The following is a 13,651-nucleotide window of genomic DNA, read 5'->3' on the forward strand; positions in this document are numbered from 1 at the left end:
ACAATAATTGAACCCACAATAATGAATGCATTGCTCCTTGTGGTTATGACCCATGCATCCACACCATGGGGGGCTATGTGGCTCCCCCAAAGACATCAGAGATTGAGTGAGAACATAAGGGATCATGTGGTCCCTGGGGTATCCTGGGCCCAAGTTATTATGGGCCTTGTAAACTGACATAAGAACATTGAAGCTGGCCCAGTAGCGTGTGGGCAGCTGGTGCAAGCTTTTGAGCACTGGTGTTATGTGCATGTTTGATGCAATGTGAGGTAGATGATGTGATTGTCTTGTGTACCCCCCCCCCCCACCATCCCAACTACATGGGGAGTCTGCCATGCCCTTGCCTTTGTTGACTCAAATTGCATTAGAAATCCATGTCGAATTTTAGCTTTGCTATGTTGTCTGCCTGTGTTCATTCACCAGAGTAATTCCAAAAGCACTAATGGACACCAGTGTTATCCTGGAATCAGGCTTGGAGAGTGATTATTGGCATGGAGCATGCAGGGGTGACTGAAGAGTAAAGTTGTAGCATGTGTGACTCAGCTGGGCTCACCCACAGTCTGGCTGCATTGGTCCATGGAAGGAAAATGGTTCTTAGTCAAAGTGGAAAGGGACATTTTTTGAGACATTTTTCTCTCCCTAAAAAAACAGTGGGGAGATTAGAATGTTGCAGGGGAACTGCAGGGAGAACACACCAACCAGCACATATTTTATTTTATTCATTTAAAAGCATTTACAAAGCACTTATAAATTTAAAATCTCCAACGAACCATATCATTAAAACAAAAATGCAGCATAAAACTCACAAAACAGTAGTACACAAATAGGAATTTGAGGGGATTCAAGTAAAAAAAAAAGTGCCTAGAAAGCCTGGGCCAAATGGCCCTTTTTGGATCACTGCCCTATGATATTCTCAGGGTGCGGTACCATAAGTAGAATTTCCCCAGGTGATCTAAGGGCTTATACAGGTTTATTCAGGGATCTTCAGGTAATCCAGTTCATGCTGGTTTCAGGTTTTCCACAACTGTAGCACATACCTGGCATGCAGGCACTGACCCGATTTTGAAGATGATGATGATGATGATGATGATGATGTTGATGTTGATGTTGATGTTGATGTTGATTTGCAGCCCAAAGCTTCAAAAGTAATTCAGAATGAAGATTCAGAGCATGTTTGTGTAAAGGAACGGAACTGAGGAGCAGTGCAGAATGGGAGGCTTGGTCATCTGTGAGGAATTCATAGATGCCGTTCTTGCCTCCAGGTTCTTCCAGAGCTGCATGTCACATAGTCATGCAGTTGTTTCTCTCCCCCCTTTTTTTTGCAGCACATGTTACCCCAGCTGAAAAAGAGCTGACAGAGTCCCCAGCATCCTCTAAACGTATCTCCTTTCCGAGAAGCTCTGAGTCGCCTGTCACCAAATGGCCTAAAACATCAGATGAGACCAAGCTGGAGCAGGTGAGGCACTGGAGCAACTGGCACTTGCTTCTGCGAAGTCATGGCTCAGCTTCCTTCCTTCCTTCCTTCCTTCCTTCCTTCCTTCCTTCCTTCCTTCCTTCCTTCCTTTCCACCCATCCCTCCTTATATTCAACTTTTAAATCCACTTGGGCCCACAAGGCAGTTCATAGTGAAATTGTTTTTTTGATTATTCTTACTGTGGAAATGGGCAGTGTGTTTCAAAAGGTGTTAAAAAGGTGGAGGAAGACACCTGTCCTGCAGCCTGACCTTATCAAGGTTTTATTCTGCCAAAGCTTGTGATGTCTTCTTGTCCTCCAGGTATATCAGTGCCCATATTGCAAGTACAGTAACACCGATGTCAACCGGTTGAGGGTCCATGCCATGACTCAGCACTCGGTCCAGCCAATGCTTCGGTGCCCTCTCTGCCAGGACATGCTCAGCAACAAGATCCACCTGCAGCTACACCTCACTCACCTCCACAGCGTCTCCCCGGACTGTGTGGAGAAGCTCATTTTGACGGTGAGTCCCTATATTGTGGGTGGGCAGCCTGCACCTCTCAGCCAAAGAAAGGGGGGGCAAGAGGCAAGGAGGAAATAAAGTCCCCTGCGAGCAATTGGTTTTGACTTCTTGGAAAACCAACCCATCCCACCCTGGCAATCACCTGGGGAGGTGGGAGAATGAAGAGTGGTGGTGACAGAAAAAGCGGGTGACCCCACCCACTGATGGACGTGACAGATTACCCCCAAGAAAATGTGGCCCTCGATGGGGAAAATGTTCCCTGCCCCCAGAAGGAAGGCCCATCTTGCCTGCATTATTTCTTCCCTTCCTCCTCCTGATCCTGCTCCTCCTCTTCAGTGAATTGCCCAAATTCAACACGCCTGCCAGTAGGCAAGCAGATGCCAGGCACTGTTGAAATGCCACCTCTTGAGTAGTGACCGGGGCCAGCAATACAAAAGTAGGAATCAGGCCTTCCTTTAGCACAGTGTGCTACAAGTAGGGTGCAGCAGGGAGACAAGGCTGAAGCTTATTGTGACATCACCGGCCAGGGGAACACATTTTCTTACATGCAGAAGGTATCCCAGGTTCAAACCCTGGGAATATTCCTTACCTGAAACCCTGGAGTGTTGTTGCTGCTAGTTCGTATAGACAATACTGAACTCAGTGGACCAATGGTGTGACTTGGTATAAGACAGCTTTCTAAGCTCCTCAGGCAAGTGAGCTGGTCCCACAGGACTGAGGCCAGAAGAACTGCTTTGATGGATAGGACTGGGGTCCTTTATTGCCAAGCCCACTTTCTGACACTGACCACCCAGATGTCTCTGGAACCTCCAAGAAGGGCATGGAGCTTTTCTCCAGATCTGGTATTCAGAGGTAGACTGCCTCTGAACATAGGGATTCCATTCTGCTGACATGCCTAATAGAAGAGGCATCCTCCATGCATTTATCACTTTTTAAAACTATCCAAGCTTAGTGTCCACCTGTTACCACATCTTGTGGTGGGAAATTCCACATGCTAATTATGTATTATCTGATGAGGTGCTTTCTTTTGTCTTGTCTAAATGGCCTACACATTTTTTGTTCAAAGTTTTTCTATTGCACAAAGTTGCCTCTTCCTGTTAAGTCCCTTTTGCTGATTCTGCTCTGATTGCCCTTTGCCTTGACTTTGCCTTCCCTTTCCTCACCAGTTCTTTCATCTCTATTCAGAATCCAGCAGCAGAGGACCATATCCAGCACAAGTGTCTTGCCTTTATCTTTAGAGCTTTCCAGGGCTCTCCTTCCCTCGTTTGGCTTAGGTCCTTACTGTGCATACACCACTACAGGGAATCCCAAGTAGTACATGTGACTGTCTTTGTGTGTCTTCATCCACTCTGTCCCCAAATTCCTCCATATTCCCTCTTGTTGAAATCCACATTATAAACCTGTCCCTTTGCGTTTGTGTCTGTTAGGCGCCATGCCCACTGATGGCACTATTCTAAACAGTTGAGGGCGACCTTACCCAGGCAGCAGAAGAGCTCTCCTCCCAATCCCATAAGCTGCTGCTGCTGCTGCTAACCCAGCCTCGGCATGAAAGAGCCTCTTTGCTTCCAGGGCTCTCCCAGAATGTCACTCATGATTGCTTGAAAGCGCATTCTGATCTTTGCCCCAGCTACTTGTCGTCTTGAGTTTTTCCTGACATCAGTCTGCCCAAGAGATTGGCAAGAGGATGCTGCTCCTAGAAAGGCAGGGTCCCTTCAGAGCTCTTGTGAGGGCCCCTCTCTGGCCTTTGCACTGGGGCTGGGAGAGGCTTCTGTTAATCTTACTTAATCATGTGCCTTTCAGGAACCTGCCATGTTTAATATGACTGTTGCCATAGCAACAGCTACTTGCTGATATCATGGTGTGCCGTGTATCTGGGTATTCCACAGTGCCCCCCTCTTTCCCTGTCAACAATAGCAGGGGAGCCCTCTCCCCATTTCGTCAGAGGCCTGTTGTGCTTCACTACTGTCTGTGGGGCAATTATGTGAGGGGTGTTGTACACCAGCTGACCAGCAATTGGGGTTGGGGTGAGGTTGTGAAGACCAAAGGTTGCTGCTGCAGTTCTGATTGGGGATGGTGTGTTGCCTTCTCTGTGCTCAGCACTGACTTATCCCCCAGCTTTTAGTGTTGTGGCTGATTCACTTTTCGCAGGACTGTGTTGATTTGGCAGAATCATCAGAGGGGCTGAAGGCAGTAAAAAAGCTCTTTTTCTTTCTTGCCTTCCATCATTCATCTGTCTTTCCTCCCCAGTTGCATTCTGGTGCTGTTTCTCTCCCTACTTGCATCTTCTCCTCTCCCCATTGTGTGTCTCTCTCTCCCTTCCACTGTCATTCGGTCATCCTCTTTTCTCCCTCTTCTCACCCCCCCCCCCGTCTAATTCCCCATCTCGGATGAAGGTAATGAAAATAATCGGCCTTCATTAATTCTGAGCCCTGTGAGATGATAGCCATTTGGAGCCATGTTTGCCAATTAGATGGTCTAAATTAGAAGTGACCTTGGTATAGTGCCATCGCTTTGCCTCTCTGAGCCTAATGAAGCTTTTCTCTCCAGCACACACACTCCTGCCCGCTCTCCCTCTCATTCTTTGTAATGGAAATTGCCTCCTTTGTCTGGCTCTGGAACCTCGTCTTGTACAACTCCCCCCTCCCCCATTGCACGGACAGAGGAGATGTTAATGTGTCTTCTCAGTCAGACTCTTGCTGGAGGTTTCATTTTGGACCAATTAGATTCCAGCCGTTGTAGGGGGCAGGGAGTGCCTGAACTGACAATGGGGTCTGATACAAGAAGATAGTAGAGGAATGGGCTTCATTCCTCTCTTTCTTCGTTCCTCTCACTACCTAGGGTGGTGTCTCTTTTCGGAGAAGGCATAGGGGAACACCTGGGCTGGGTACCAGCTGACATTTGGGATCTTGCAATGCTCAGACCCACACTGTTAGCTTAAACTACAGGGGATTGTCAAGTAGAAGGGGCAGGTGGACATGCCACAATGCTGCAATCTGTAGTGCAAAAGTGGGCCACGGGCAGAAAGTAAGGCTCTTGCATGCCATTTGGAAGCAACAAGGAAGGGGCTGCACACTGGTTTGCTTTCCACCAACTTGGCTCCCTCCAGGCATAAATCCCTTGATGCCATTGGTGAGCAAAACAAGGTTAAGCCAGCTTTGGTCACCTCTTCTGAGCAGAACTGGTGTTCCTTGTTAAAAGGATCTGTAGCTCTCCACTCATGACTACTGCTTGCTGAGGAGCATGTTCTTGAGGGAGCTGATATGACACCTGGGGTGTTGCTCAAGTCAATTCTTAACAGGGCCCTTTGGTCCTTGGGGCATCCCTCCCCATCTCAGCCTCCTGCCTTTAAATGCTTGGGGGGTGGGCAGTATGCCACTAGAGAAAGGGAATGAGTTAAGCACACCTAAGGTGGGAAGGAAGGAAGAACTGGTTGGCTTGCAGCAGCAGATTGAAATGCAGAGGAGCACGTGAGGTTGATGATTATATTTCAGGGAGAGTTAATTGACGGAAGGTGAAGGCAGACAAAGAATCGCTGCTTACTGCCTTCTTGAATCCCAATCAGGAATTATGATTAAAGACGCGGCAAGACAACAGACGCTTGATGAATTGGTGTCTCTCTCTCTCTCTTTCTCTCTCCCTCTCTCTCTCCCCCTCCCTCTCTTTTTGGTTTTGCCGTCATTCACACTTGATTGACTTCAACCTTTCAAGTGCAAAAGCCTCTCTTTCCATTATTATTTGTAGCCATCTCAGTTTTTCTAATTAAAGTGTATGAAAACAATTACTGATCCATCGTACTGAGTCCTGTAGTGGGGGTGGCTACCGTCCTAGTTTTGTGGGGAAAGACCATGATTTGCTGTAATAATGTGCAACTTAGGTTAGATAACATTATTCTTTTTCTACTCCGCTGGGCCTTTCCCCCACACACTTTCTTTTGAATTATTTTCATAATTTCTGTAGAGAAAGAGAAAGTCCCTGTCCTGTTGATAGTGCTAAGAGTGGCACTTGTTGTTCCTTTCTGCTGTCTTTCCTCTTCCCACTTCCTTCATCTCTCAAATCCTACCCTTGGGGCTACTCTGACCCCCATCTCTCCATAGGGGATGGTGCAACCTTGAAAATAGACAGGAATGCTAGAGGGGACTTGTTGTGCCTCCTGGTCCATCTCCCTCCAGAGACAGGATTTGTTCATTCCTGTATGGCCTCTACATGGTGTGTAGCCAGGATCCCTGGAAAAAGCCCTCTGTGCAGCTTCCCAGGTCCACTGACTCCACGCCTCCTCCTTCTCTCTCTCTTTTTTAAAAAAAATAATATTTATTGAATTTTAAAGGGTTACAAAAAGAAAAAATTAAAAAACAGCATATTTAAGAAATACAAAACATCACATCACAATAATAAAAAAAGAAACAAGAAAAAAGGGGGGGAAGAAAAAATACAATGAATCTTCCCATAACTTATCTTTCATTTGCTTATTTCCTTGACCTCCTCACACCTCCCTTTTTTGTATTCTAGTTCAATTAGCTATTTCAGCAAATCCTTTCCATCTTTTCCAGTTTTTGTCCTCTATTTTATCTTAATATAATGTAACTTTACTTTCCCTCCTTCACCATTTAGCAATCTATTTTTCCTTAATCCTTTATAGCATTTCTGCTAAAACCGCATTATTTCATTCCAACATCCTTCTAACATTCCTTAATTTTACAATGTTTCTGTAAATAAACTTTAAATTTCTTCCAATCTTCTTCCACCAACTCTTCTCCCTGGTCTTGGATTCTGCCAGTCATTTCCGCCAGTTCCATGTAGTCCATCACCTTCATCTGCCATTCTTCCCGGGTGGGTAGATCTTGTGTCTTCCAATACTTTGCAATGAGTATTCTTGCTGCTGTTGTGGCATACATAAAAAAAGTTCTATCCTTTTTTGGCACCAATTGGCCGACCATGCCCAGGAGAAAGGCCTCTGGTTTCTTCAGAAAGGTATATTTAAATACCTTTTTCATTTCATTGTAAATCATCTCCCAGAATGTCTTAATCCTTGGGCATGTCCACCAAAGGTGAAAAAATGTGCCTTCAGTCTCTTTACATTTCCAACATTTATTATCGGGCAAATGATACATTTTTGCAAGCTTGACTGGTGCCATGTACCACCTGTAGATCATTTTCATTATATTCTCTCTTAGGGCATTACATGCCGTAAACTTCATACCTGTGGTCCATAACTGTTCCCAGTCAGCCATCATAATATTATGTCCTACATCTTGTGCCCATTTAATCATAGTTGATTTAACCGTTTCATCCTGAGTATTCCATTTCAACGGCAAGTTATACATTCTTGACAAGTTCTTAGTTTTGGGATCTAACAGTTCTATTTCCAATTTTGATTTTTCCACCTGGAAGCCAATTTTTTTATCCAAATTGTACGCCCCAAGCCTCCTCCTTCTCATTGGGCATTTACTTATGTGAATTTGCCATGGGTATTACTAGTCAGTGGATACTAGTAGTGCCCTTCAGTGGTTGTCAAAGCCAAATAGGCAGAACAGTTACAACAGGAATATACAGAAACCAGTTTGAGGGAGAGCATATTGGGACGCGGGTGGCGCTGTGGGTAAAACCTCAGTGCCTAGGACTTGCCGATCGTATGGTCGGCGATTCGAATCCCCGCGGCGGGGTGAGCTCCCGTCGTTCGGTCCCAGCTCCTGCCCACCTAGCAGTTCAAAAGCACTCTTAAGTGCAAGTAGATAAATAGGGACCGCTTTATAGTGGGAAGGTAAACAGTGTTTCCGTGGGCTGCGCTGGTGCTGGCTCGCCAGCTGCAGCTTCGTCACGCTGGCCACGTGACCCGGAAATGTCTTCGGACGGCGCCGGCTCACGGCCTCTAGAGCGAGATGAGCACGCAACCCTAGAGTCAGACACGACTGGCCCGTACGGGCAGGGGTACCTTTACCTTTTATATTGGCCTTTAGGGCAATTGTACTTGAGACAAAAACAAACAAACAAACACTGAAGACAAGGATTAGAGCTTTCTCCTTTCTACAAATGAATGAAAAGTGGGGTGTCTCTATGTAACCTGTGTAGCCCAAGTCAGAGCCCTGAGGCATCAGCCAGTCTTTGTAAAGCAGAGCACTTGCTTTTTCACAAAAAGGGGGAAAAGTCTTCCACTGGATCAGCTTTGTGTCTGTCTTTTATTTTGTGCTCAAGCAAACAAGGAGTTTCTTGTTCCCAATAGTTTTCATACTCATTTTTCTAAATTGTGTGTGTTTGGAGCGGGAAGGAGTGTGTTTCATAAAGTAAGACAAGGATGGACTTTTGCATTCAGGTCAAAGATGAAAAAAGTTGGGATGATAGAAAAACAAAGACACTTTACAGATGAGGAAAAACTAATCTGATGTATGAAATGATTTAATAGAAGGTCAAAAGATGAAAAGAGACAATATGTATGTTTCTACTTTGAAAACAAATAAATACATATTGTCTGTTTTTAAATTGTCTTTATACCATATATTAAATAATTTCATACATCAGCTTTGCTTCTGCTCACTTGTAAGGGTTCAGGACACCGGCCATCTTCCCATAATTCTTTTTCCAGCTAGTTGCCTGTAGGAACTTGAAGCAGCCTCGGGAGTAGGCAGCAGCCATCCCTTGTTCATTGCCACCCTTTAGTTTTCTGCTTCCTCTCAACCACCACCATGGACAGACATACAGACACATAGAATCATAGAATCATAGAGTTGGAAGAGACCACAAGGGCCATCGAGTCCAACCCCCTGCCAAGCAGGAAACACCATCAGAGCATTCCTGACATATGGTTGTCAAGCCTCTGCTTAAAGACCTCCAAAGAAGGAGACTCCACCACACTCCTTGGCAGCAAATTCCACTGTCGAACAGCTCTTACTGTCAGGAAGTTCTTCCTAATGTTTAGGTGGAATCTTCTTTCTTGTAGTTTGGATCCATTGCTCCGTGTCCGCTTCTCTGGAGCAGCAGAAAACAACCTTTCTCCCTCCTCTATGTGACATCCTTTTATATATTTGAACATGGCTATCATATCACCCCTTAACCTCCTCTTCTCCAGGCTAAACATGCCCAGCTCCCTTAGCCGTTCCTCATAAAGCATCGTTTCCAGGCCTTTGACCATTTTGGTTGCCCTCCTCTGGACACGTTCCAGTTTGTCAGTGTCCTTCTTGAACTGTGGTGCCCAGAACTGGACACAGTACTCCAGGTGAGGTCTGACCAGAGCAGAATACAGTGGGACTATTACTTCCCTTGATCTAGATGCTATACTCCTATTGATGCAGCCCAGAATTGCATTGGCTTTTTTAGCTACCGCGTCACACTGTTGGCTCATGTCAAGTTTGTGGTCAACCAAGACTCCTAGATCCTTTTCACATGTACTGCTCTCAAGCCAGGTGTCACCCATCTTGTATTTGTGCCTCTCATTTTTTTTGCCCAAGTGCAATACTTTACATTTCTCCCTGTTAAAATTCACCTTGTTTGTTTTGGCCCAGTTCTCTAATCTGTCAAGGTCGTTTTGAAGTGTGATCCTGTCCTCTGGGGTGTTAGCCACCCCTCCCAGTTTGGTGTCATCTGCAAATTTGATCAGGATGCCCTTGAGTCCATCATCCAAGTCGTTGATAAAGATGTTGAATAAGACCGGGCCCAAGACATAACCCTGTGGCACCCCACTAGTCACTCTTCTCCAGGATGAAGAGGAACCATTGATGAGCACCCTTTGGGTTCGGTCAGTCAGCCAGTTACAAATCCACTGAGTGGTAGCATAGTCAAGACCGCATTTTACCAGCTTCTTTACAAGAATATCATGAGGCACCTTGTCAAATGCCTTGCTGAAATCAAGGTAGGCTACATCCACTGTGTTCCCTTCATCTACCAGGCTTGTAATTCTGTCAAAAAACGAGATCAGGTTAGTCTGACATGACTTATTTTTCAGAAATCCATGCTGACTATTGGTGATCACAGCATTCCTTTCTAGGTGCTCACAGACTGTTTGCTTAATGATCTGCTCCAGAATCTTCCCTGGTATTGATGTCAGACTGACTGGGCGGTAATTATTTGGGTCCTCTCTTTTCCCCTTTTTGAAAATAGGGACAACATTTGCCCTCCTCCAGTCTGCCGGGACTTCGCCTGTTCTCCAGGAATTCTCAAAGATGACTGCCAGTGGTTCTGAGATCACATCTGCCAGTTCTTTTAATACTCTTGGATGCAGTTCATCTGGCCCTGGAGACTTGAATACATCTAAACTAGCCAAGTATTCTTGTACTATCTCCTTAGTTATTCTGGGCTGTGTTTCCTCTGCTGAATCATTTGCTCCAAATTCTTCAGGTCGGGCATTGTTTTCTTTATCGGAGAAGACTGAGGCAAAGAAGGCATTGAGGAGTTCAGCCCTTTCTGTGTCCCCTGTTTGCATTTCACCATCTTCTCCTCTGAGTGACCCCACTGTTTCTTTGTTCTTCCTTTTGCTACGAACATACCCATAAAAGCCTTTTTTGTTGCTTTTAACCTCTCTAGCAAGCCTGAGTTCATTCTGTGTTTTAGCTTTTCTGACTTTGTGTCTACACGTGCTGGCTATTTGTTTGAATTCCTCTTTGGTGGTTTCCCCCCTTTTCCATTTTTTGTGCACATCCTTTTTTAATCTTAACTCAGTTAAAAGTTCTTTAGATAGCCACCCTGGCTTCTTTAGGCACCTTCCATGTTTCCGTCTCATTGGTATTGCCTGACGTTGTGCTTTTACTATCTCCCTCTTAACAAACTCTCAGCCATCATGAACTCCCTTTCCTTTTAGTATTATATCCCGCTCATGAATTCATTTAATGCTTTTTAAAAAGCCATCAAAGAAGGAAACATTGCTACATCGTGAGGCTGTGAATTCCTTCAGCTCAGTAGGTGTTCTTTGAAGAAATACTTCATTGGTGTCAGTTTGGGACCTATTGCCAATCAACTTGAGAGTATGACCCAGATTTCTAGAATTTTTTGGCGGGTGGAGGAGGTTCCCCACCCTATCATTCATTACCCCTATCATACCACTTGTGATTAGTCATCTTCCCCCCAAAAAACTAAAAAGTTGAACGTTTTAGCAGCCTTTCCTTAAAGAGACTCTGCTTCTCCGAGCCATGATATTATTATGTATTTTATTTTATAATTGATATCCTGTAAGAAAGGCGAGATATAAATATACTGAATAGTCATCATCATCATCTATTGGAGTCAGCCTACAATATTAATATGAGCCAGGTGCTTTGATTGTACTGGTTAAAAAAAAAAAACCTTTAAGCAAGTCTACAAAGACATATAATTTAATTATGTTTATTTGTTTTGTTTTTAAAAGCTCTAACGTTTTACCTATATTTTGTTTATTTTGTTATCTTCTGCTTTTAAAGTTGGTTTAATTGCTATTTTTATTGACTTCGTTACATGTTTATATAAACCACTTGGAGATTGTTTTTTATTAAGCAGTATAAAAATTTTGCTAAATGAAATAAATACTAAATGTAATTGGACATGGGAGAACTTTACTTAGTGACTTTAAATATGGTTGCTGCATAGATTTATTTAATGGCATAATGGTGCCTATTATTTTATTTTCCAAGCCCATAGATAATGATTTCTAACTCTGGATCTGCTTATTCCCATCACCGCTGTAGCCTCTTGTCTGAGTGAGCAAAATGGCTGCTGTCCATTCTGGTAACGTTTGCTTTTGAGTGCCGTCTTGTATGTGTGCCACTGATGCTGCCGGCTCAGGCCCAGCAAAGGCACTGCTGTCCGCCAAACAACCGGAGATGGCTGCTGCTAGAAATTAGCACAGCTTCCCTTCTGCAGAGGTGCATCATCAGAAGGCAACCATTGTGGCCATCCCAGCTATGATCTCAACTTCATCATCAGCATGCGACAGCCAATATTTTCAAGAGTACATGATGATCTTTGCATGCCTGTGTAGGGACCTACATTTGCTCCTAACGTAGACCCTTTTTTATCATCATTTATGGGTGCCTATTCAGTTCATTGTATTCTTTTCAGCCATAACAAATGTGGATGGCTGTGTGTTTTCCTCAACGTTGACCTTCTGGCCTTTGCTATCAAGAGATCTTGCTTGTTCTTTGAGCCCAAGTGAAGAGGAGGGCTGTGCTGTTGCTGCTTTTTCTGTTGATGTGCAGAAAGGGAGGCTGAAGCTTCTTCTTTGCCTGCCAAAGACAATCTGCTGTCCCCTCCATTTATCTTTCTCCTGCCTCCTTGACACATCTCTCTTTCCTTTTCTAGCTCCTCCTTTTTTTGTATTAAGCCATTTTGAAAATAGTGCTACTACAGCCCTTCCTGGTTCAAAACTGCAGTGAGGTTTCCAATATGTGGTTTAATTAAGAGCTTCCTTACTTTTTCAGCCACTTAAGATGGGCCTTTCAACATACCTACCTAATCAGTTGCATAAGAACTTTCACAGCTATGACAAAACATTATCAATGATCAAAGACTGAGCTGAGCATAAAGGAAAATATTAATAATACTATTCTTTGAAAATGTGCCCCTAATTATGGCCAAAATGTAACAGTGGGAACATTTTGGGCTGATTTGAACACCAGTCTGTGTAGGGGCTCAAGACTGACAACATATTAAAAGTTTTAAAGACATTTTTGCCTCTTTGCTTCTCTTTTGGTTATCTACAGGTGACAACCCCAGAGGTTATGATGCCTAGCAGTATGTTTCTTCCAGCTGCAACACCAGATCGAGATGGGAACACCAGCACGGATGAGTCAGCCAAGCAGCCTGGTCAGTACCGACTTTAATTGCTCAGTTGGAGGCACTTTTTCCTCAGGGTTTTCAAATGCTCCAGAGTCTAGAAGTGACTCTTGGCATGTTTGAGCTCTTCTGCACCTTCTGTTTGGGACTCTGAGTGGGTGATGATACTTAGCCTGTTTGGCAGCAGAGGCGAGTCTTTCTCTCCCCCCCCCCCCCCGTTATTTCATTTTTTATTAAGGATTTTCTTGTTTTACAGAAGTGTAATGCCTCGTGTATTTTTTTTCCATGTAACATTTTTACAAATCCATTTCATTTGTTGAGGCATTAGGGGGAGAGGCGAGTCTTTCTGTGGTCTACAGGCCCAAATTGAGTTTCTGGTGCTTGAGCCAAAGGCAGGCGGAACTCTGTGAGTCTGGTGCATGACCAAGGGTGTATCAGTGCCATATTTAGGGGGTCAGGTGGTTCCCTGCACAGGGCATCAAGCCTAGGGGGTGCAAAATCGAGGTTCCATTTGGGAGCACCAAATTTTGGCCTTGTACAGAACACCATATTATGAAAGTTTAGCAAAGGTCGCCTCTGGGTGTATGTTGGGAGGGGAGCTTTTAGTGCATTCAGATCTCCATCATCTAACCGGGAACATATTTGTGTTTTCCCACACACAATGAAAAATGACCTGGAATGCCCTTCTTGCTCTCCTTCTCCCTCATGCCCCTTTCCAGCAGTCTTAATTGCAGTATGGTTGACATATTACTAGGTGTTACATTCTGCCAGTTTGGTGCCATGCATTATAGAACGCTGTTGAAGAAGCACCACACATTCATAGTGTGTGCATAAAGGCAGCAGAAGTGGGTGAGGCCTGAGCTTTGAGTGGGAAGAGAGAGGCTCATGTGAAGGCAGAGCCAAGACAGAGGATAGCATGAAGGAGAGCATCTTGTTCTTCTGGTG

The 13,651-nt window shown here is 44.6% G+C and overlaps 1 protein-coding gene across 18 annotated transcripts in view; it reads left to right on the forward strand.

Annotated features, from left to right (window-relative positions):
* ZFHX3 (zinc finger homeobox 3) overlaps nucleotides 1–13,651 on the forward strand; it is a 350,144-nt gene that overhangs the window by 315,297 nt on the left and 21,196 nt on the right. For all 18 annotated transcript variants that reach the window (XM_081018497.1, XM_081018496.1, XM_081018494.1 and 15 more), the window contains 3 exons: nucleotides 1,326–1,456; nucleotides 1,775–1,975; nucleotides 12,634–12,736. In XM_081018497.1, the coding sequence (XP_080874623.1) occupies nucleotides 1,326–1,456; nucleotides 1,775–1,975; nucleotides 12,634–12,736 (435 nt within the window). The remainder of the gene's footprint in view (nucleotides 1–1,325; nucleotides 1,457–1,774; nucleotides 1,976–12,633; nucleotides 12,737–13,651) is intronic.

Source organism: Podarcis pityusensis, assembly GCF_964106645.2.
Source record: "Podarcis pityusensis genome assembly, chromosome: 8".
Classification (NCBI taxonomy): domain Eukaryota; kingdom Metazoa; phylum Chordata; class Lepidosauria; order Squamata; family Lacertidae; genus Podarcis; species Podarcis pityusensis.